Raw genomic sequence first — 21,084 nt, 5'->3', positions numbered from 1 at the left:
GCCCACCAACGTGGAACTGCTACGCTTCTCTTATGGTTCTTGTCTGGCCAGAGGCGCGGAAAATACAATGAGGGGAAATACCATGCAGAGGTTACAACAGAATGCTATTATGCACCTACCAACCTTAAAAAACTCAGCAACTGGTACTTTCCGGCAGCCTACCTTTCAATAGGTGCCTGATTGCTCACCATAAACCTATGAGCCTAGCACTTAACAACAGTGCCTGTGGCCTAGCGCCGACTTCCAATAATTGCTGTCTAGACTGGATCAGAGATGCCACAACCTAGCGGCGACTTAACAAACCCGTCGACCTCACAGTAGCTTTGTGCTTGCTGCCTTCTGTGCCTCAGCTTATTGCTGCCTATCTGAAGGACTTGCTGCTGGTCCTATTGCCTGCCTACCTGGAACCCTCCCAATGCCTTGGTCTTAACCTGAACCCTCACGGTAGCATTGGACCTAATGTCCACTGTACCCCAGTCTACTGCTGCTGTTGGGGGCTGAATATTTTTTCCATGTCCCTAGTGCCCAAGCCCTGGCTGTACTCCTTATGCTGCATGATCTTAGAGCCTGCCTACTGCGCCACAGGCCTAGTGCCCGAACCCTGGTGGTCTAGGGTGGTACAAGCTGGACTTACCAGTCCTGAGGGCTTTGGCTGAACCAAGCCTGGCTCAGCCACACCCACCGGAGGCGGGATAGCTCCCACCACCTTCGGGCTACATTCCATCGCACACTGCTGCCCCAAGATTTCCGACGTCTTCACCAGCAGGTGTCAACTCTTATCTTCACCCGGCAGGCGACAGCCTGTTTCAGCTCTTTTCCAGTGGCCGCAGCCCACCGGGACTTCCGGCGTCTTCTATCTTCTTGCTTCAGGAGCTTTTCACCACTCCTTCCCGGTCGACGGACTGCGTTCACGCACCCTGCGCTGGCTAATAATGGGGACAACTACGGAAAGCACAGTCTTCCACCCCTGCTCAGTGTCCCGGGTCTGAACTGGGTTGAAGCCTGGGTCTTTTGTCTGAAATAGGTATAATTAATTTGGTACATTCATTGTTATCTGAATAAATGCACTTCCATCCAAGTCCTGAAGGAGGTGCCAAACCTAAAGAAATACACAAGACATGAGAAATTCTTCTTATATATAGAATATATTGGTGGATCATATGGGCTGACTGATGGGGTATAGTATGATTGAAAGATTTGCTTTGGTAAGTTGTGGATATTTCAGAAAGTTACTGTAAGGAAGATAGATGCACCTAGTGATCATACTTGCCTAGGAACACCATATTTATGGACAGATATATTTATATGTATAATAATGCAACAAAAAGGATCAGCACTCCAAAATTAAGATGCATAGACACATTGGTTTATTTACGCTACGTTTAGGTACCTTTCACAATTACTTGTTTCCTCACACTGTGTCTTTTTCATTTTATCTAGTATAACTCTTGTTCTTGGCACCCAGTTTCTCCCTTCTGTGGAGTGTGTTGGGAGAACTTAAGGCTTAAGCTAAGTACACACTCTCCGATTTTTGTGGTCAGCCCTACTATCGGCCGATTTTTGGGGGAAATTGTAGGCACCATTATCTGACCTACACACTAAAATATATATTTTTTTAAAGTTACCAAATTCTTCCACATCACACTGCTGTCGCTTATGTTCGCCCACAAGGCGGATGACATAGTGACAGGAAAATGTTGGAGATATGGGCAGATTATAGAAAACGCACACACACTCGATATCGGGAGATTGTGGCTGAGATTATTGCTTTGGAATGGCGAATCAGAAAATCGATCATTCGTGTTTGTGGTCAAGATTCACACCCTCCTACATCCTAAAACCAAAACTTGGTACAAATTCAGAAAGGGGGCGTGGCCATGCAACGCTGCCATAGTATTCTGTAGAACACGGGAGACTGAATCGGTACAAGGCCCCTTTTGGCCGGTATAGGCAATAAAAAAAAACAGTACTGTACCGTCCAAAAAGGTACAGTTGGAGCATATAAAGATTTTCCTGATTTATTGTCGAAATTCCAAAATTCATACACACCTACACGATAAATCAGGCAGATGTACCAATTATTGGCAAATCAGCCTTTAATTGTTTAGTGTGTACTTAACTTCGCTTAAGACAGGACCAAGTGGTTTTTTTTGTTTTGTTTTTAAATTAATTGTTAACACTATCCGGCGTGCTGCATAGTTGGCGGTTTGCATAGTGGTTACCTCCCTGCACTAAGAGCAAGAGTCATGGGGCATCGATGTGGCGTTTGCAAGTTCTCCCAGTGCCTGCATGTGTTTCCCCCAGGTTCTCTGGTATCCCCCCAGACTCCCAAATATATGCTGATTAGGTACGGTAATTGGAACCTGACAAAAATTCACCCCAGTGCCTGTGTGTGTATATATCTATCTATATATATATATATATATATCTATATCTCTCTCTCTCTCTATCTCTCTCTCTATATATATATATATATATATATATATATATATATCCAGTAAATAGGAGCACTCACCAGTCTTCATAATATTCTTATTTTTATTAGCAGCAAGACATCAAACAGGGGTTGTAACCGACGTTTCGGTCCCAAGTGGAACCTTTGTCAAGATCTTGACAAAGGTTCCACTTGGGACCGAAACGTCGGTTACAACCCCTGTTTGATGTCTTGCTGCTAATAAAAATAAGAATATTATGAAGACTGGTGAGTGCTCCTATTTACTGGATTTATATTGGCACTGATGGATCATGACGATTTATCATTCTGTGGAAGTCACCCCAGCATTTGTGGATAAGGCCAGAGTGTGGACTGCTTTGGGAATATCTCTCTCTCTCTCTCTCTCTCTCTCTCTTTCTTTCTCTCTCTCTCTCTCTTTCTCTCTCTCTCTCTCTCTCTCTCTCTCTATATATATATATATATATATATATATATATATATATATATTATTATTATTATAGTGTGTGTACACGTGGTAGGAAATATGGTTAGCTACTCTGGGACAGGTAATGTGGTGCATGCCTGAAAAATTCTCTGTAAGGCGCTGCAGAATATATGTGCACTATACGAATAAAGTCATAAATAATCAGGCTTCTTTTATATTTTGGTTGCATTTGGTTCCGTACCATGGGCTTTGGGTCTGTTGTGGCTAGGTCTTGTTCTTTGCGCTTTTCATTTGGCCTGTACCATTTCTCATGATGAATGTCAGATTACAGTGTCAGAGCTGCACTGTTTCCTTTTATGGCTACAAACAGACAAAAAGAATGCAATGTCAGTTGGCAGGAGCTCTTCACAATAACACTGAACAAGAGGCTTTACAGTAGCACACTGAACTGCAAGCCTTGCATAAATAATGCTTGCTGACCTACAGTATGGTAATCTTTAGTACAGACTGCAAATACATGACAGACCATCTTTTAAATTGTGAATAATGGAAATTGGACTAGTAAAAAGATTAAGCGCAGAAGTACATTTTTTTTGGTTTTAGTGCAAACACAAAGATTTTTCTATTAACAGAATATTATGTATTGTTTCAAGCTTCATTATATGTTGTGGCGAAAAGAGAACAAAAGGGAGTAGGCATATGCAAATAGAAAGCTCTCTTTTTAGTTCCCAAACTGTGTCCCTAGGCACCCGGGGTTGCTGCGAGGCTCTGGCAGGGGTGCCGTCAGATTGGTGGTCCAGGACCTATCAAAATGATCAGCAAAACCAGTGCTAGGGGCTGCCAATCACAGCACATGTGGACAATCATAAGCACAACTGTACATCATCACATAACTGTACCTAGGATGCTAGGTTAGCACAGCTTACTTAATTTAATATTTTTTGCTCAAAATTTTATCAATAAAAAACATTTATTCTAGGGGTGCAGTGAAAAAAATGCTGATACTCGAGGGCGCCCTGATTCAGGAACGTTTGGAAACCACTGCTCTATACATTTAAATCACATTTCCACTAGTCATCCTGCGTGGGGTTAGTGCATGTTACAGGTGTAATATATAAAGGACATGGGGAGGTGTGCTAGAGTGTCATAATGCCATTGGTTTCATCTTTCCGCAGTTAGTCATACATAAATCTGGATGTTATTCTAGTAATGGCCAGCAGGTGGCCCTCACTTGTCACCACAAGTTCATTTCTACTTTAATATCAGATTTGTTTTTTACGGATTGTAACGCTTTGTTATTACAGATAGTTGCTTCTCTGTTTGGTTAAATGCATTACTTTACCTTGTTACTGAAATGATGGGTGGCGAGATTCTCTTGTGAATGTTAGAGTGCCTCCCAGGTTTCCTATTAGTGTGTTAAACACTTTCTGTAGACTTCAGTGTGAATATATATATATATATATATATATATATATATACATATATATATATAACAGAGACTTCATATGACAGCCATACACTGTGATGTAGTGGCATGGAAGGAAGCCGAATAGATTAAATTTGACTCTGCCTAGCATACACAGCAGATTTTTTTGTTTTAGCTCTGTCATATTTGCTGGGCAAATCTGTTGATCGGGATTCGGGAGTGTATATTGGCCAGGTTACTCCCTCTTGTATATTGGCTAGGTTACTCCCTAATGTGTGTACCTTACCGCCTGATTTTTCTGTGCTACAAGCAGTGAGGGACCCCTATTTTGAAAAATGAGTGGGTCCCACAGTGCACACTCTCTCGCTGACCTGTGCACCTCAGCCAATAGGAATCCTCAGTCTGTCTCCCTGTCCAATCGCCGCCAGCAATATCTCTCCATGGAATCGCTGCCTGAGACCATCCGAGTTCACTACCTCACCTCTAGTTCACTACTCCAGGAGCGTGAGAAAGCTGAGGCTCAGACTGAGCACTGAGTAGCAATAGTGCACACCAGGCAGTGATGTGTGGCGGCGGTTGCCTCCCTGCATATGTGGTGCGTTTGCTATCACTATGAAGGCGGCACTGGCAGCGACGAACCCAGCGTGAAAGGCAGCTCTAGTACTACACAAGGAGCTTGGGAAGACGATGGCTGCACTCCCTGAGGATTCAGGTAAGTGCAATCCGGTAGCTGGTGCCTGCCCCTAACCCACTCCTTGCCCCACATTGCTGCCCCAGCTGTTATCTACCCTTACCCCCTCCCTACCCTAGCACTGCCTGCCCCTAACCCACTCTTTGCCCCCCAGTACTGCCCCAGCTGTTATCTACCCTTTCTCCCTCCTTGCCTCCAGTACTGCCTGCTTCTTACACCCTCCTTGCTCGACAGTACTGCCCCAACTGCTGTCTGCACTTACCCCCTCCCTACCCCCCAGCACTGCCTGCCGTTAGTCCCCTCTACCCCAACTGCTCCCTGCCTCTACCTCTCATCTGTACCCCAATTGCTGCTTGCCATTAACCCCCTCTTCCCTAACTGCTACCTGCCCCCTGCACTGCCAAAGCAGCCACCTGACCCAAGCACTGTCCCAACTGTTGTCTGTCCTCAACCCCCATAATATGTGATAGGCCCCAGAAATGGTTTCTTTTTCATCCACTAGGGGTCACTGGAGTACTCTTGGGATATGGACGGCTTCCCCAGGAACAGGGCACTGAATATTTAAATTTAGAACTCTCCACCCCTCCATATCCCAGAGTACCTCAGTGTTTTTTCTGTGCTCACTGCACTAACAGGGTTGTGTGGAGCTCCACACAATTACTTTGAATTTATTTTTCATTTTTATTTTTTACTTCATTTTTTATACTCAGCACATCCCTTCCCAGTTTATAGAAAAACGCGCAGAGGCAGCACATGGCGTTTCGGTCCTCACATAGAGCACCCTCACAGCCACACGCAGCTCATTCACTGACTGCGGCAAGAGCTGTACGGAGCTTACAGGAAGAAGCACCGTCGCAGCCCTCCCTACAGGAGACCAGGTATGCTGGGGGGACGGGGTGGTCAGCGCACGCTGCCGCCCCGCTGTGTGGGGTCCGTGTTAGTCACCGCCTCCCGCACCCGCCGCTACTTACAGCCACCCGCCCCAGCCGCTCCGTCCGCTGTACGGGGCTCAGCGCCTGCCACAGCCGCATCCACTAGCGCCCGCCACAGCCTAATCCAATGAGCCGATCAGACCCGCCGGCCGCCACTCACACCCGCTGGCCGCACTTATGCAGCACGCCCGCTCTCCCCGCTGAGAACGCTCCCCGGCTCCCTGCACTCCATCTCCGGACAGGATCCGCTTCCCGGCGCAGTGGTAAGGAGGGGGGACAAGTCTCCTCACAGGCAGTAGGGGTAAGGACGTTAACCACCTAGGAACATCCTCCCTTATAAGTCACCTGGAGCGCATTCATCAGAAGTCATTGGCAAGTTCAAAAACTTTGGGTGACAGCGGAAGCAGTCCACTGCCAACTAAATCCCTTCCTCTTGTAACCAAGCTCCTGCAAACCACACCACCAACTCCCTCAGTGTCAATTTCTTCCTTAGACAGGAAAGCCAATAGTCCTGCAGGCCATGTCACTGTCAAGTCTGACGAGTCCTCTCCTGCCTGGGATTCCTCCGATGCATCCTTAAGTGTAACGCCTACTGCTGCTGGCGCTGCTGCTGGGAGTCGATCGTCATCCCAGAGGGGAAGTCGGAAGACCACTTGTACTACTTCCAGTAAGCAATTGACTGTCCAACAGTCCTTTGCGAGGAAGATGAAATATCACAGCAGTCATCCTGCTGCAAAGCGGATAACTCAGGCCTTGGCAGCCTGGGTGGTGAAAAACGTGTTTCCGGTATCCACCGTTAATTCACAGGGAACTAGAGAATTGCTTAAGGTACTGTGTCCCCGGTACCAAATACCATCTAGGTTCCATTTCTCTAGGCAGGCGATACCGAGAATGTACACAGACGTCAGAAAAAGAGTCACCAGTGTCCTAAAAAATGCAGTTGTACCCAATGTCCACTTAACCACGGACATGTGGACAAGTGGAGCAGGGCAGACTCAGGACTATATGACTGTGACAGCCCACTGGGTAGATGTATTGCCTCCCGCAGCAAGAACAGCAGCGGCGGCACCAGTAGCAGCATCTCGCAAACGCTAACTCGTTCCTAGGCAGGCTACGCTTTGTATCACCGCTTTCCATAAGAGGCACACAGCTGACAACCTCTTACGGAAACTGAAGAACATCATCGCTGAATGGCTTACCCCAATTGGACTCTCCTGGGGATTTGTGACATCGGACAACGCCACCAATATTGTGCGTGCATTACATGTGGGCAAATTCCAGCACGTCCCATGTTTTGCACATACATTGAATTTGGTGGTGCAGAATTATAAAAAAAAAAGACAGGGGCATGCAAGAGATGCTGTCGGTGGCCCGAAGAATTGCAGGCCACTTTTGGCATTCAGCCACTGCGTGCCGAAGACAAACACTCCTGAACCTGCCCTGCCATCGTCTGAAGCAAGAGGTTGTAACGAGGTGGAATTCAACCCTCTACATGCTTCAGAAGATGGAGGAGCAGCAAAAGGCAATTCAAGCCTAGACAGCTACCTACGATATAGGCAAGGGAGGGGGAATGCACCTGACTCAAGTGCAGTGGAGAATGATTTCAACGTTGTACAAGGTTCTGCAACCCTTTGAACTTGCCACACGCGAAGTCAGTTCAGACACTGCCAGCCTGAGTCAGGTCATTCCCCTCATCAGGCTTTTGCAGAAGAAGCTGGAGAGATTGAAGGAGGAGCTAAAACAGAGCGATTCCGCTCGGCATGTGGGACTTGTGGATGGAGCCCTTAATTCGCTTAACCAGGATTCACGGGTTGTCAATCTGTTGAAATCAGAGCACTACATTTTGGGCACCGTGCTCGATCCTAGATTTAAAACATACGTTGTATCTCTCTTTCCGGCAGACACAAGTCTGCAGAGGTTCAAAGACCTGCTGGTGAGAAAATTGTCAAGTCAAGCGGAACGTGACCCGTCAACAGCTCCTCCTTCACATTCTCCCGCAACTGGGGCTGTGAGGAAAAGGATAAGAATTCCGAGTTCACTCGCTGGCGGTGATGCAGGGCAGTCTGGAGCGAGTGCTGACATCTGGTCTGGACTGAAGGACCTGCCAACGATTACTGACATGTCGTCTACTGTCACTGCATATGATTCTGTCACCATTGAAAGAATGGTGGAGGATTATATGAGTGACTGCATCCAAGTAGGCACGTCAGACAGTCCGTACGTATACTGGCAGGAAAAAGAGGCAATTTGGAGGCCCTTGCACAAACTGGCTTTTTTTTTACCTAAGTTGCCCCCACTCCAGTGTGTACTCCGAAAGAGTGTTTTTAGTGCAGCCGCTCACCTTGTCAGCAATCGGCGTACGAGGTTACTTCCAGAAAATGTGGAGAAGATGATGTTCATCAAAATTAATTATAATTAATTCCTCCGTGGAGACATTCACCAGCAATTGCCTCCAGAAAGTACACAGGGACCTGAGATGGTGGATTCCAGTGGGGACGAATTAATAATCTGTGAGGAGGGGGATGTACACAGTGATAGGGGTGAGGAATCGGACGATGAGGAGGAGGTGGCCATGTTGCCTCTGTAGAGCCAGTTTGTGCAAGTCGAGATTGATTTCTTCTATTTTGGTGGGGTCCCAAACCAACCAGTCATTTCAGTCAAAGGGGGATATTCAATTTGGTCCGAAGAGACATCGGGAGTAAAAACCCCCGATGTTTCTTCGGGTGCTGCGGTCGGGCTATTTAATTTGCTCGGCCGGTAACAAGTCCTCTTACACCCGAAAACACACAGGTTCAGTGAAACCTGTGTGTTTTCGGGTGAAACAGCCCCGTTTTCGGTTGAAAACGGGGCTGTTATCGGGCATTTTGCTTCGCCTGCCGGAGGCAGGTGAAGCAAAACCCCCGATAAGCAGCGGCACGCGCCGGCTTATCGGGGCCAATTAAATAGCCCCCACCGGCCGATACTTATCACCTGGCACCCCGGGCCATATTGAATATCCCCCAAAGTCGTGTGGCAGACCCTGTCGCTGAAATGATGGGTTTGTTAAAGTGTGCATGTCCTGTTTATACAACATAAGGGTGGGCCCAAGGACAATTCCATCTTGCACCTCTTTTTTTTCTTTCATTTTTCTTGGCATCATGTGCTGTTTGGGGACTATTTTTTGAAGTGCCATCCTGTCTGACACTGTAGTGCCACTCCTAGATGGGCAAGGTGTTTGTGTCGGCCACTTGGGTCGCTTAGCTTAGTCATCCAGCGACCTCTGTGCAAATTTCAGGACTAAAAATAATATTGTGAGGTGTTCAGAATAGACTGGAAATGAGTGCAAATTATGGTTATTGAGGTTAATAATACTATGGGATCAAAATGACCCCCAAATTCTATGATTTAAGCTGTTTTTGAGGGGTTTTTGTGAAAAAAACACCCAAATCCAAAACACACTCGAATCCGACAAAAAAATTTCAGGGAGGTTTTGCCAAAACGCGTCCGAATCCAAAACACGGCCGCGGAACCGAATCCAAAACCAAAACACAAAACCCGAAAAATGTCCGGTGCACATCACTACTCTCAACCTAGTGACAAAGGCTATGTTAGCAAAACAATTTTTTTTTATTTTTTTTTTAAATGTAACTTTTATTTGATATGCATTAAAACACAGAAAGAGTCCAACACTTTTGAGAAGCGTGCGTGATCACCGTGAAAATATGATGAGAATATGGTGGTACATAGCAAGCATAAATGCAAGGATATATCTAGTTCCGTATGCAAATTGATACTCCACTCCTGCATGATCCAACAGTCCAAAATCCTACAATACCTGGTATTCCCGTGTGGTCGCCCACCAAGTACTGACCAGGCTCAGCACTGTATCGCTTCCTAGATTGGATGAGGTTGGACATATATTACACAGTGAGGTATGGTTGTAGGAGAAGGTGGACAGTGGGCTGTGAGGTACCAAAATAGCAGTCGATCCTTGGCTTCTTAGGCTATGTTCAGATGCTGTGTCGTCCAAAAGTAATAAGTGTTATGGTTTGATCAAGATTAAATATATAAAGTAACCTTCATCTGTTTAGTAATAACACACACATTCAGGGGGTCTGTAGGATATGAATCCTTGGTCACGTGGTTTATCAAATTCGTTGGAACTCTTGAAATAAGAGGGTTTTTTGGGGGGGGCTGGGAGGATTGTGTTCAATTGTGAGTTATTACTAATCAGATGAAGGTCACTTTATATATTTAACTTTGATAAAACTATGATTAAAAATTGGGATGCCGCAGTCTGTCATGTGACTACCGTCATCTCACCCGCTGCAGTGGCTAATACTTGGTAATTTCAAGACTTTAGCAGCCCACATGGAAACCATTGGGGTTTACTCTTACGTTTGAAAATGGTGCGCTGCAGCAGAGATCTCTGATTCACATAAATTCACAATGCTTAATATTTGTGGGTTCCCACCTTAAAAAAATGGTGTTTTCAGGAGATATCCATCAAATATTTTATGATTACTATTCCGCTCTATGTGAATTATAGTGTAAACCGAGAGCAATGACCCCAGTGTTCAGAGTACTGTGTATGTATTGTTTCTACATTTCAGATTCATCATATGGTGGTAACACACATAGCAAAGAGTGCATTTGGCTGAACAGATCTGTGGCCATTTTAGGCACAGGCATGAAGTGTGCTAAATCATATACATTGTCCCTTTGTTGTTCTAGGAAGCTGCCAAGAGGAAGGTAGAAAGGAAGCTGGTGAAAGTGGATCCAGAGAAAAGCTCTACCATAGAGCAAAACAAGAAGGTGAGCTTTCTCATTGTGCATCTGCAGTATGCTTGTATTGGAACCAGTAAAATACATTCGCTGGTATAATACAAACTGGATGCATCTAGCATCCTTTTGGACGGGATGCCAGCAGTCATGTGACCAACGCCAGACATCTGACACCACTCGTGAAACCAGCACCGGAACACTGACAGCCTGCATTCCGAAGGTAAGTATCGGGGTAACTGTTAGGGTTAGGGGTAGGTTCAGGTTAGGCACTAAGGGGGGCCCTAGCTGCCACCCCCTGAGGGTTAACCCTAGCTGCCGCTCCTGGAGGGTTGAGGAGAGGGGGGCGGGTTGGGGAATGGAGTGTAAAAATACTTAACCCCTCCGACATTGGGATCTTCAGTGTCAGGATTCCGGTGTCTGTCATGTGACCGATGGCATTCTGACGACTGGTAGATGTGATGTGGCTCACACAGCGAGTTTCCTAATATCTTAAGTCACTGTAGGGGAAGCATATAGATGATTGGTTACTAGAACATAGAGCGTTTGTGCTATCTGCATCTTGTTAAATAATGTAATATAGAAAATAGAATACTTTGTTGCTAGTCCTCATAATTGCAAGCTGTCCCTTATTTTCTAGGTTTTATTTGTTCACCAACTGCACAGCGCGTTTTATCACCGTTTTATTGTTCTCTTTATAAGTTTATTTGAATAATTATTGAAATGGAGCATTTCAAGTGCATAAAAGTGTACTCTATATAAAAGATTTTAATAGGGAACTGTGTTGCCTAAAGGTCTCTATAGAACAGACTAAACACCTAGATATTGGTGGCCCTACATAAATATGTAATCCTTTATTATTTCACAGTTTCTTCACTGGAGTTGAATGGGATTATTACTGTGCACCACCAGCTCGGTCAGCAGCTTTTAAAGCTCTGCAATAGAAACAGAGAGAGGGTGTGTGTGTGTGATATTGTGTTCTGTACATGTGAATCTGACTGTGCCCGTAGATATGGGTGTTAGCTGCACAAGAAACCCAAGCCACTTGTGTACTATGAAATACCCTAGGCCAGTGTGTCTTGCCACTGTGATCAGTGCTGTTCTAGTAACACATACCCCATTTCACACCGAGAGATTTCAGGCTATTGCCAGGGCAACCTAGTGCGACCTTGGTCCTGGCTCTATTTGAGAGGGTAATTCCGGGTCATGCATCTCGGGTCCGCTATTTAGGTCACCAATAGGGTTATTCCTGTTCATCTTCGAGTAGCTATCATTTACCGCCCCTCTGGCATGCCCTCCAAATTCTTTGACAACTTTGCTTCCTGGCTTCCTCACTTCCTCTCTTCTGACATTCCCTCCATTATCCTAGGTGATTTCAACATCCCTATAGATAACCCCACAAAATCACCTGCCTCTAAACTCCTTAACCTGACCTCTTCTCTTGGTCTCTCCCAGTGGACCTCCTCCCCCTCCCATGTGAGTGGAAGCTCACTGGATCTGGTTTTCACTCACCGCTGTGATCTTTCTGATTTCTTTAACTTCCTTTCCCCCTCTTTGACCATCACCTGCTCACTTTTAACCTATCTCGATCTACGTCTCCATCTTTACCACCTAAGACTACCACCACTAAGCGTAACACTGAGGCTATTGACACCACTTCCCTATCTTCCCTGTTTGACTCTCTCCTATTCTCTCTCTTTCCTGCCCTGAACAAGCTACTTCCCTTAACAATGCATCCCTTACCTCTGCTCTTGACTCTGTTGCCCCACCAACCACTATTCACCCTCGCAGATCGACACCTCAACCCTGGCACACACAATGCACCAGATATCTGTAAAAATGCTCACGTACCGCTGAGCGTCAGTGGAGGACATCACGCAATAAGGCCGACTTCCTTCACTACAAATTTATGCTCTCATCCTACTTTGCTGCCCTTACCCACTCAAAACAATCTTACTTCAAAAAACTCATCTCCTCCACATCCTCAAACCCCAGGCGCCTCTTTGCCACTGTCAACTCGCTCCTCTGCCCACCCATGCCTCAAATCCCCTCTTCGCTTTCTGCTCTTGACTTTGCCACCTACTACACATCCAAAATTGACTCCATTCGTCAGGCCATAACATCCCACCAGAACCTGAGCAACCCCGCTCCTCCATTTCTGAAACCCTCCTCTCCTTCCCTCCTACCAACTCTGAAAACTTTCTTCCCTGTATCTGGAGAGGAAGTCATGGTCCTCATCCGGTCCTCACCCCCCTCCACCTCCCCACTTGACCCTATTCCCTCCCGCTTTCTCTGCTTCCTCTCTTCTTCTGCCTGTTCCCATCTTGCCCATCTACTCAATCTCTCACTCTCATCCGGCACTGTCCCTTCTGCCTTCAAGCATACACCTGTCTCCCCTATTCTTAAAAAACCTACCCTTGATCCAACCAATCTCTCCAACTACCAACCTATCTCTCTTCCCCCTTTTGCCTCCAAACTCCTTGAGCGTATTGTCTACAACCGCCTCACTGTCTTTCTTTCTTCCCACTCACTGCTTGACCCTTTCCAGTCTGGTTTCCATCCTCGGCACTCCACTGAAACTGCCCTCACAAAAGTCTGCAATGACCTCCCTGCTGCGAAATCCAGGGGCCACTACTCTCTGCTTATTCTCCTTGACCTCTCTGCTGCTTTTGACACTGTAGACCACCCTCTCCTCCTGCAAATCCTTTACTCCCTTGGTTTGCATGATACTGCTCTCTCCTGGCTATCCACCTACCTTTTTGACCGTTCCGTCTCTGTCTCCTCTCATGACTCCACCTCTCCCCCCCCCCCCCCTCCCCCCATTTCCTCTACCAGTAGGCGTCCCCCAAGGTTCTGTTCTTGGGCCTCTCCATTTCTCTCTCTACACATCCTCATTAGGTGAGCTCACTAGCTCTTTTGACTTAAAATATCATCTCTATGCTGACGATACTCAAATCTACCTTTCCTCCCCTGCTGTCCTCACTCATATCTCCAACTGTCTCTCTATCTCCTCCTGGATGTCCCAGCGCTTTCTTAAATTTAACATGACTAAGACTGAGCTGATCATCTTCCCTCCCTCCCGCATAACCTCACCTCCCACAATTTCATTATCCATCGATGGCACAACTATCTCCTCTAGCCCCCAAGTGCGATGTCTTGGAGTAATCCTTGACTCCTCCCTCTCCTTCAAACCAAACATTCAGTACCTCTCAAAAACCTGCCATTTCCACCTCAAAAACATCTCCTGGATCAGACCCTTTCTCACCCAGGATGCTACTAAGACCTTCATCTACTCACTGGTCATCTCCAGATTGGACTACTGCAATCTCCTCCTATCTGGCCTCCCTCAAAAATGCCTCTCTCCACTTCAATCTATTCTCAATGCTGCTGCCCGTCTCATCTTCCTCATCAAACGTACTACATCCACATCCCCTCTCTTGCAGGACCTTCACTGGCTACCCTTCCCATTCAGAATCCAATTCAAGCTTCTCACACTCACCTACAAAGCCCTCACCCACTCTTCTCCCTCTTACATCTCTGACCTTATCTCTCTTTACATTCCCACCCGTCCCCTTTGCTCTGCTAATGCACGCCGTCTCTCTTGCCAACTGATTACCTCCTCCCACTCCTAACTACAAGATTTTGCACATGCTGCTCCCCATCTCTGGAATGCTCTAGCTCTCCCCATCTGACTCTCCACCTCTCTACAAAACTTCAAACGGGCTCTCAAGACCCACTTCCTCACCAAACCCAGCCAACTCTCCTCCTAACCCTCTTGTCTATGCTCACTGTCTACCCCGTCTGTGTCACTCTGGTCTGTTAGCCCCTCACCTTTTAGATTGTAAGTTCGCAAGAGCAGGGACTTCTTTCCTTTTCTTACTTACACTATCTTATACTCCATACTCCCTTTGATGGCACCTAACCCCGGGTTTTCTATACCAGTCCTATTTTGTCCTGTACTGTAAGTGCTGTTTTCTTGTTTGCTCCTTTTATTATGAACTGTAATAGGCGCTGCGGATCCCTTGTGGCGCCATATAAATAAAGGATAATAATAATAATTCCTAGGTCGGCTGTGGTGTAAGAGGCATGACCCATATGTAGTAAGGGGAGGTAAGGACTAGGATTAGGGGTAGGGTAAAAATACTGGGATATGTTGGGATTCTGGCCGATGGGATCCCACTGCCGGGATCCTAACTGCCAGGATTTCGTACACAACCCCTATATTATTTAGGTTACTTATAAAGCAATAAAATGTGGTATGCAGCTCTGTATAGGAGCCCTCATGATTCCCAACCCCCTTTTCAATAGTAGTTTGTTTGTTTGTTTTTTGGTTGTGAAGTTTTTCAGAGTTTTCTTTTTTGTCTTGCTTTGGCAAAAATGTCAGGTGAGCAGCTCAGAGGAACAAATGATAAATCTACCATCAGAGCAAATGGTTTACCTACAGTGGAAAAAGGAGCGTGATCTAATTGATCTTGAACGCCTAGCGCGGCATAAGAATTCAAACGGGGAATGGCGACGTCCCTGGGATTTTGAGAAGACTGAGGATATGTAAGGCCAACAATTTTTAATATTCTCTTTTTATAATGCACTGCAAGGGTTCTGTAGCATGGAAAAAGGGGATTGCAACGAACAATAAGTTAGAGAAATAGTCTTCTACAAACGTGTTAAGAATGTTGCATTAGTTTATAATTACAGTGTGCAGTTAGCATAACTATGTTGAGAAGACAAACGCTAGAGGGCCTTGTATGGACGAGCTTAACATCTATGATGAATGGGTGGAAATGAGGGCACAGTAGAGGAGGCTGAATGAAGGTGTAATGGAGGACATACAAGATGATGGGGGCAGTTTGGGAGAAATCCTGAATGCAAGAGTGAACAGTGGGGAACAAGGAGGAGGCAGGGCAGAGAGCATTAGCAGAGCCTGAGGGAGCGTCTGTGGCAAATGAGGCTGGAGATTTCGGGGGTGTGGGAAGTATTACTTAAACCTTCCAAAGAGTGGAAAAGTTGCCCATAACCAACCAACATCTATCTTGCATTTATGAAGTGCATTCTAAAATGAAGGTCCAAGCTGAATTGGTTGCTATGGGCAACTTATCCACTCATAGGGGGTAATTCCAAGTTGATCGCAGCAGGAAATTTTTTAGCAGTTGGGCAAAACCATGTGCACTGCAGGGGAGGCAGATATAACATTTGCAGAGAGAGTTAGATTTGGGTGTGGTGAGTTCAATCTGCAATCTAAATTGCAGTGTAAAAATAAAGCAGCCAGTATTTACCCTGCACAGAAACAAAATGACCCACCCAAATCTAACTCTCTCTGCAAATGTTATATCTGACCCCCCTGCAGTGCACATGGTTTTGCCCAACTGCTAAAAAATGTCCTGCTGTGATCAACTTGGAATTACCCCCATAGTCTTCTCCACTATTAAGTAGGTTTGATACAGCTCTCCCGTAGAGAGGAGAGATCTGATTGGTAGATTCTTAAAATGAATCACTCTTAACTTCATTATTGGGCTGTTTAGTTATTGTACCTGATGTGTTGGCATGTACCATTGTTTCGCTAGGTTTGAAGACAGTGATGATACAGTCCCAAGTAGATCCTGCAGCAGGAGAGGTGAGCATCATAAGCAGGCCTTAAAGAAACCATCTAGAAACTGAGCAACTGAGAATCTCTTCACCCGGCAAAATAATTGATGCACTAATACAGTTGAAAATAGTAAATATAGTAAAGATGATATATTTAATCAATAAATGTTATTCCTAATAATAAATATTTTTCCTAATGTTTTTCAAAAAGGCCCTTTTTATGTAGTATTTTTTATCTTTTTGTTATCAACAATAACAAATTTAAAAAAGGGGGAAAGTGATTACACAAGTTGCTAATAGATGAGGGCGGTTTTCATAGTCCAAGATCACTGCTAGCGCATTTACCCAAATTTGAGAAGAATGGAAAAAAAAAAATTCATAAGCAGTGTTCCATAAAAATGGTTCAGATGGAGAGAGCTGGAGTCTGTTTATCAGGTGACATGTATTGGTGGGAATTCTATGCAGAAGATCATTAAAGAATTTTTGTTTATGATAAAAAAAAATTCTCAATTCAATAACATTCAATCAAGGAGATAGATGTGATGGTTACCTTGAAATTGCTAGGGAAACATTGCTGCAAGGGACAAGGTATAGAAGCTGGCTACCGGCAAATGGATCGCTTTCATTCTGGATTAGGAGAACCAGTGAGAGTTATTGGAGTTATGAGGACATTACAGTATGCACTATTGCAGGTTCATTTCCTCAATCACTAAGGATAAGATTAAATGCTCTCAGAAGAAGCCTTAACACGCTGGATGCTGAATGAACCAGAGATTTCAAAGAAAATCAAAGTGTACACTGTTACTTCACTGAAAATACAATTGCATGTTGCTGTGCTCAACTTTTCTCCGTGAAAACAAAGCATTAAGCTGTGTTTCACCCTCCTCCAGGGCTGATTTGCAACACTTAGTTGTCCTCAGATTAACTGTGTCTTGTTTGAAGTCTCGATAGCCACAAGGAATTGAGGAAAGGTGGTGGGGTACAGTAGTGTTTATCAAGCATGTGCCACCCCAGGGGCAAACGCAGGTCTTAGTCAGTGTGTGTACTGTATGTACGTATATATATATGTATACTGTATGTGTGTGTATGTGTGTATACATATATATATATATATATATAGCACACAAATTCATACATGCATACATACACAAACATACAGACATACACAAGCTCACAAACAAACACACATAAATACATACCTAAAAATACATACAAACATGCAAACTCCATATACAGTATACATACTGTATATGTTATACATACCAGGCACCAAGGTCTGGGAGGCAGGTGCACACTAGCGGCAGTCACTGTGAGGACGGAGGGAGCTGCTATGTCTGAGCATGTGCAGCCAGCAGCTCCCCCTGGACATTCTCTATACAGAGAGCTACTGTACGTAGCTCTCTGCTGCAGGAGCAAGTCCGCAGTCGCGATTTCGGCTTTTACTGCGGTCTCCGTTTAAAAAAAAAAGTTTGGCTCATCAAGGGGGGTTTCCAGGTACTCGGAAACCGCCCCTGCGTGCGCCACTACACCCAATCCACTACGTAACCAACCACATGGGTCCCCATTCCACCTATATTCATCTATTCACTTAGTTTCACCGATTTACTGGAGATCGGTGCTACCTATCAAATTCAGTTGTGCATAAACTCCTGTCACAGCACTTTTAAGAGAAAATAATTATTTTCTATACACTAAATATTACTGCAGACTCCGTATACACACTTTAACACTCCGTGTTCACCAGCTTTTACATCTTCCATGTACACTACTGACTGTCGGCAATCCCAGCTATAATCTGTCAGTCATTGTTAAAATGTTGCTGCATAAGCTAACACTCTTCTCACGCAGCCTGAGGAAGAGGGCAGTCTGTCCGTGAAACGCGTTAAGCTGAGAGAAGCGAGGAAAAGATACTATTTTATTTTTACGTGTATAAGTCTATTGTCCTTATCTTTTTAGCCTTTTAGTTTAATACATATTGTTTTACTGTAAATAACATAATTTATTGAGAAACCTAAAATTGGTTTCTTTGTTGTTTTTATCTTTTTAAATAGAAATCATGTACTCTATTTTAGGGGTAGACAATGTAATGCACTCCAGTTGCTGTGGAACACCATATGATATTTTGCCAAAGAGGTTATTCTGGTCGCTCTTATACCCCTTTCACACCGCCACCTCTGAAAACGGGTTTTTGGCACATGAACGCACATAACCCTGTTTTCATGTGCAGTGTGAAAGGTGCCGGGGTTGAAATACCGAGTCGAGTGACCCAGTATTTCAACCCTGCTCTTGAGCAAGGTTGAACTCGTGTTCAACCCAGCTCACTGTGCGGTGTGAATGGGAGCCGGGTCCTATGTACGGGCGGAGCTTGGAGATCATGTGATCTTCAAGCACCGTCACCGCTGACGTCAGCAACCCGGCAATCTGCCGGGCTGCTGACTGCGGTGTGAAAGGTGCATGAGGTGGGTTGCACCCTGGGAGCTCCCGTGCCAGTCTCCCGGGTGCGACCCGCCTCAGGCGGGGGGTATTAGATACAGAATACCACATTAGACTTAAAATTATTTGATGACCTCAATCGTGTTACATTTGAGGTAATCACCTGCTTCTGCCTATTTTGAAACCATAAACGTTCCTCTACCATACATTCTTTCTTCCTTTTTCCTGCTGGTATTAGATACGTTCATCAAACAGAACACCGCTAAATCTGAAGACAACTACTCATTGTGAGGCAACTGCCACTGGACAGCAGTGTAATACTGTTCAATGTTTTATTTTCACAAAGAAAATTTGAGCACAACTACATGCAGAGTTTCAGTTTCTGTAGCACAGTGTACGTACACTATGATTTTATTTATTTTTCTCTATCGTCCTAGTGGATGCTGGGGTTCCTGAAAGGACCATGGGGAATAGCGGCTCCGCAGGAGACAGGGCACAAAAGTAAAGCTTTCCGATCAGGTGGTGTGCACTGGCTCCTCCCCCTATGACCCCCCTCCAAGCCAGTTAGATTTTTGTGCCCGGCCGAGAAGGGTGCAATCTAGGTGGCTCTCCTAAAGAGCTGCTTAGAAAAGTTTAGCTTAGGTTTTTTATTTTCTCTATCGTCCTAAGTGGATGCTGGGGTTCCTGAAAGGACCATGGGGAATAGCGGCTCCGCAGGAGACAGGGCACAAAAAAGTAAAGCTTTTACCAGATCAGGTGGTGTGCACTGGCTCCTCCCCCTATGACCCTCCTCCAGACTCCAGTTAGATTTTTGTGCCCGGCCGAGAAGGGTGCAATCTAGGTGGCTCTCCTAAAGAGCTGCTTAGAGAAAGTTTAGCTAGGTTTTTTATGTTACAGTGATTCCTGCTGGCAACAGGATCACTGCAGCGAGGGACTGAGGGGAGAAGGAGTCAACTCACCTGCGTGCAGGATGGATTGGCTTCTTGGCTACTGGACATCAAGCTCCAGAGGGACGATCACAGGTACAGCCTGGATGGTCACCGGAGCCGCGCCGCCGGCCCCCTTGCAGATGCTGAAGACAGAAGAGGTCCAGAATCGGCGGCTGAAGACTCCTGCAGTCTTCTAAAGGTAGCGCACAGCACTGCAGCTGTGCGCCATTTTCCTCTCAGCACACTTCACACAACAGTCACTGAGGGTGCAGAGCGCTGGGGGGGGCGCTCTGAGAGGCAAATAAAAACCTTATTAGAGGCAAAAAATACCTCACATATAGCCCACAGAGGCTATATGGAGATATTTAACCCCTGCCTAACTTCAAAAATAGCGGGAGACGAGCCCGCCGAAAAAGGGGCGGGGCCTATCTCCTCAGCACACAGCGCCATTTTCTCTCACAGAAAAGCTGGAGAGAAGGCTCCCAGGCTCTCCCCTGCACTGCACTACAGAAACAGGGTTAAAACAGAGAGGGGGGGCACTGATTTTGGCGATATTGTATATATATAAAAGATGCTATAAGGGAGAAACACTTATATAAGGTTGTCCCTATATAATTATAGCGTTTTTGGTGTGTGCTGGCAGACTCTCCCTCTGTCTCCCCAAAGGGCTAGTGGGTCCTGTCCTCTGTCAGAGCATTCCCGGTGTGTGTGCTGTGTGTCGGTACGTGTGTGTCGACATGTATGAGGACGATGTTGGTGAGGAGGCGGAGAAATTGCCTGTAATGGTGATGTCACTCTCTAGGGAGTCGACACCGGAATGGATGGCTTATTTAGAGAATTACGTGAGAATGTCAACACGCTGCAAGGTCGGTTGACGACATGAGACGGCCGACAATCTATTAGGACCGGTCCAGGCGTCTCAGAAACACCGTCAGGGGTTTTTAAAAACGCCCATTTACCTCAGTCGGTCGACACAGACACAGACACGGACACTGAATACAGTGTCGACGGTGAATAAACAAACGTATTTCTCATTAGGGCCACACGTTAAGGGCAATGAAGGAGGTGTTACGTGTTTCTGATACTACAAGTACCACAAGAAAGGGTATTATGTGGGAGTGAAAAAACTACCTGTAGTTTTTCCTGAATCAGATAAAATAAAATGAAGTGTGTGATGATGCGTAGGGTTACCCCGATAGCAAATATTGGCGTTATACCCTTTCCCGCCAGAAATTAGGGTACGTTGGGAAACACCCCTTAGGGTGATAAGGCGCTCACACGCTTATCAAGTGGCGTTACCGTCTCCAGATACGGCCGCCCTCAAGGAGCCAGCTGATAGGAAGCTGGAAAAATATCCTAAAAAGTATATACACACATACGGTGGTTATACTGCGACCAGCGATCGCCATCAGCCTGGAGATGCAGTGCTGGGTTGGCTTGGTCGGATTCC

At 45.7% G+C, this 21,084-nt stretch overlaps 1 protein-coding gene across 5 annotated transcripts in view; it reads left to right on the top strand.

Annotated features, from left to right (window-relative positions):
• CCDC9B (coiled-coil domain containing 9B) overlaps positions 1 to 21,084 on the top strand; it is a 324,503-nt gene that overhangs the window by 261,121 nt on the left and 42,298 nt on the right. For all 5 annotated transcript variants that reach the window (XM_063947519.1, XM_063947517.1, XM_063947518.1 and 2 more), the window contains 3 exons: positions 10,642 to 10,722; positions 15,074 to 15,237; positions 16,251 to 16,300. In XM_063947519.1, the coding sequence (XP_063803589.1) occupies positions 10,642 to 10,722; positions 15,074 to 15,237; positions 16,251 to 16,300 (295 nt within the window). The remainder of the gene's footprint in view (positions 1 to 10,641; positions 10,723 to 15,073; positions 15,238 to 16,250; positions 16,301 to 21,084) is intronic.

Source organism: Pseudophryne corroboree, chromosome 12 (assembly GCF_028390025.1).
Source record: "Pseudophryne corroboree isolate aPseCor3 chromosome 12, aPseCor3.hap2, whole genome shotgun sequence".
In the NCBI taxonomy this organism is placed as follows: Eukaryota; Metazoa; Chordata; class Amphibia; order Anura; family Myobatrachidae; genus Pseudophryne; species Pseudophryne corroboree.
The sequence above is the reverse complement of the archived record's forward strand: the minus strand, read 5'-3'. Positions and strand labels throughout refer to the sequence as shown.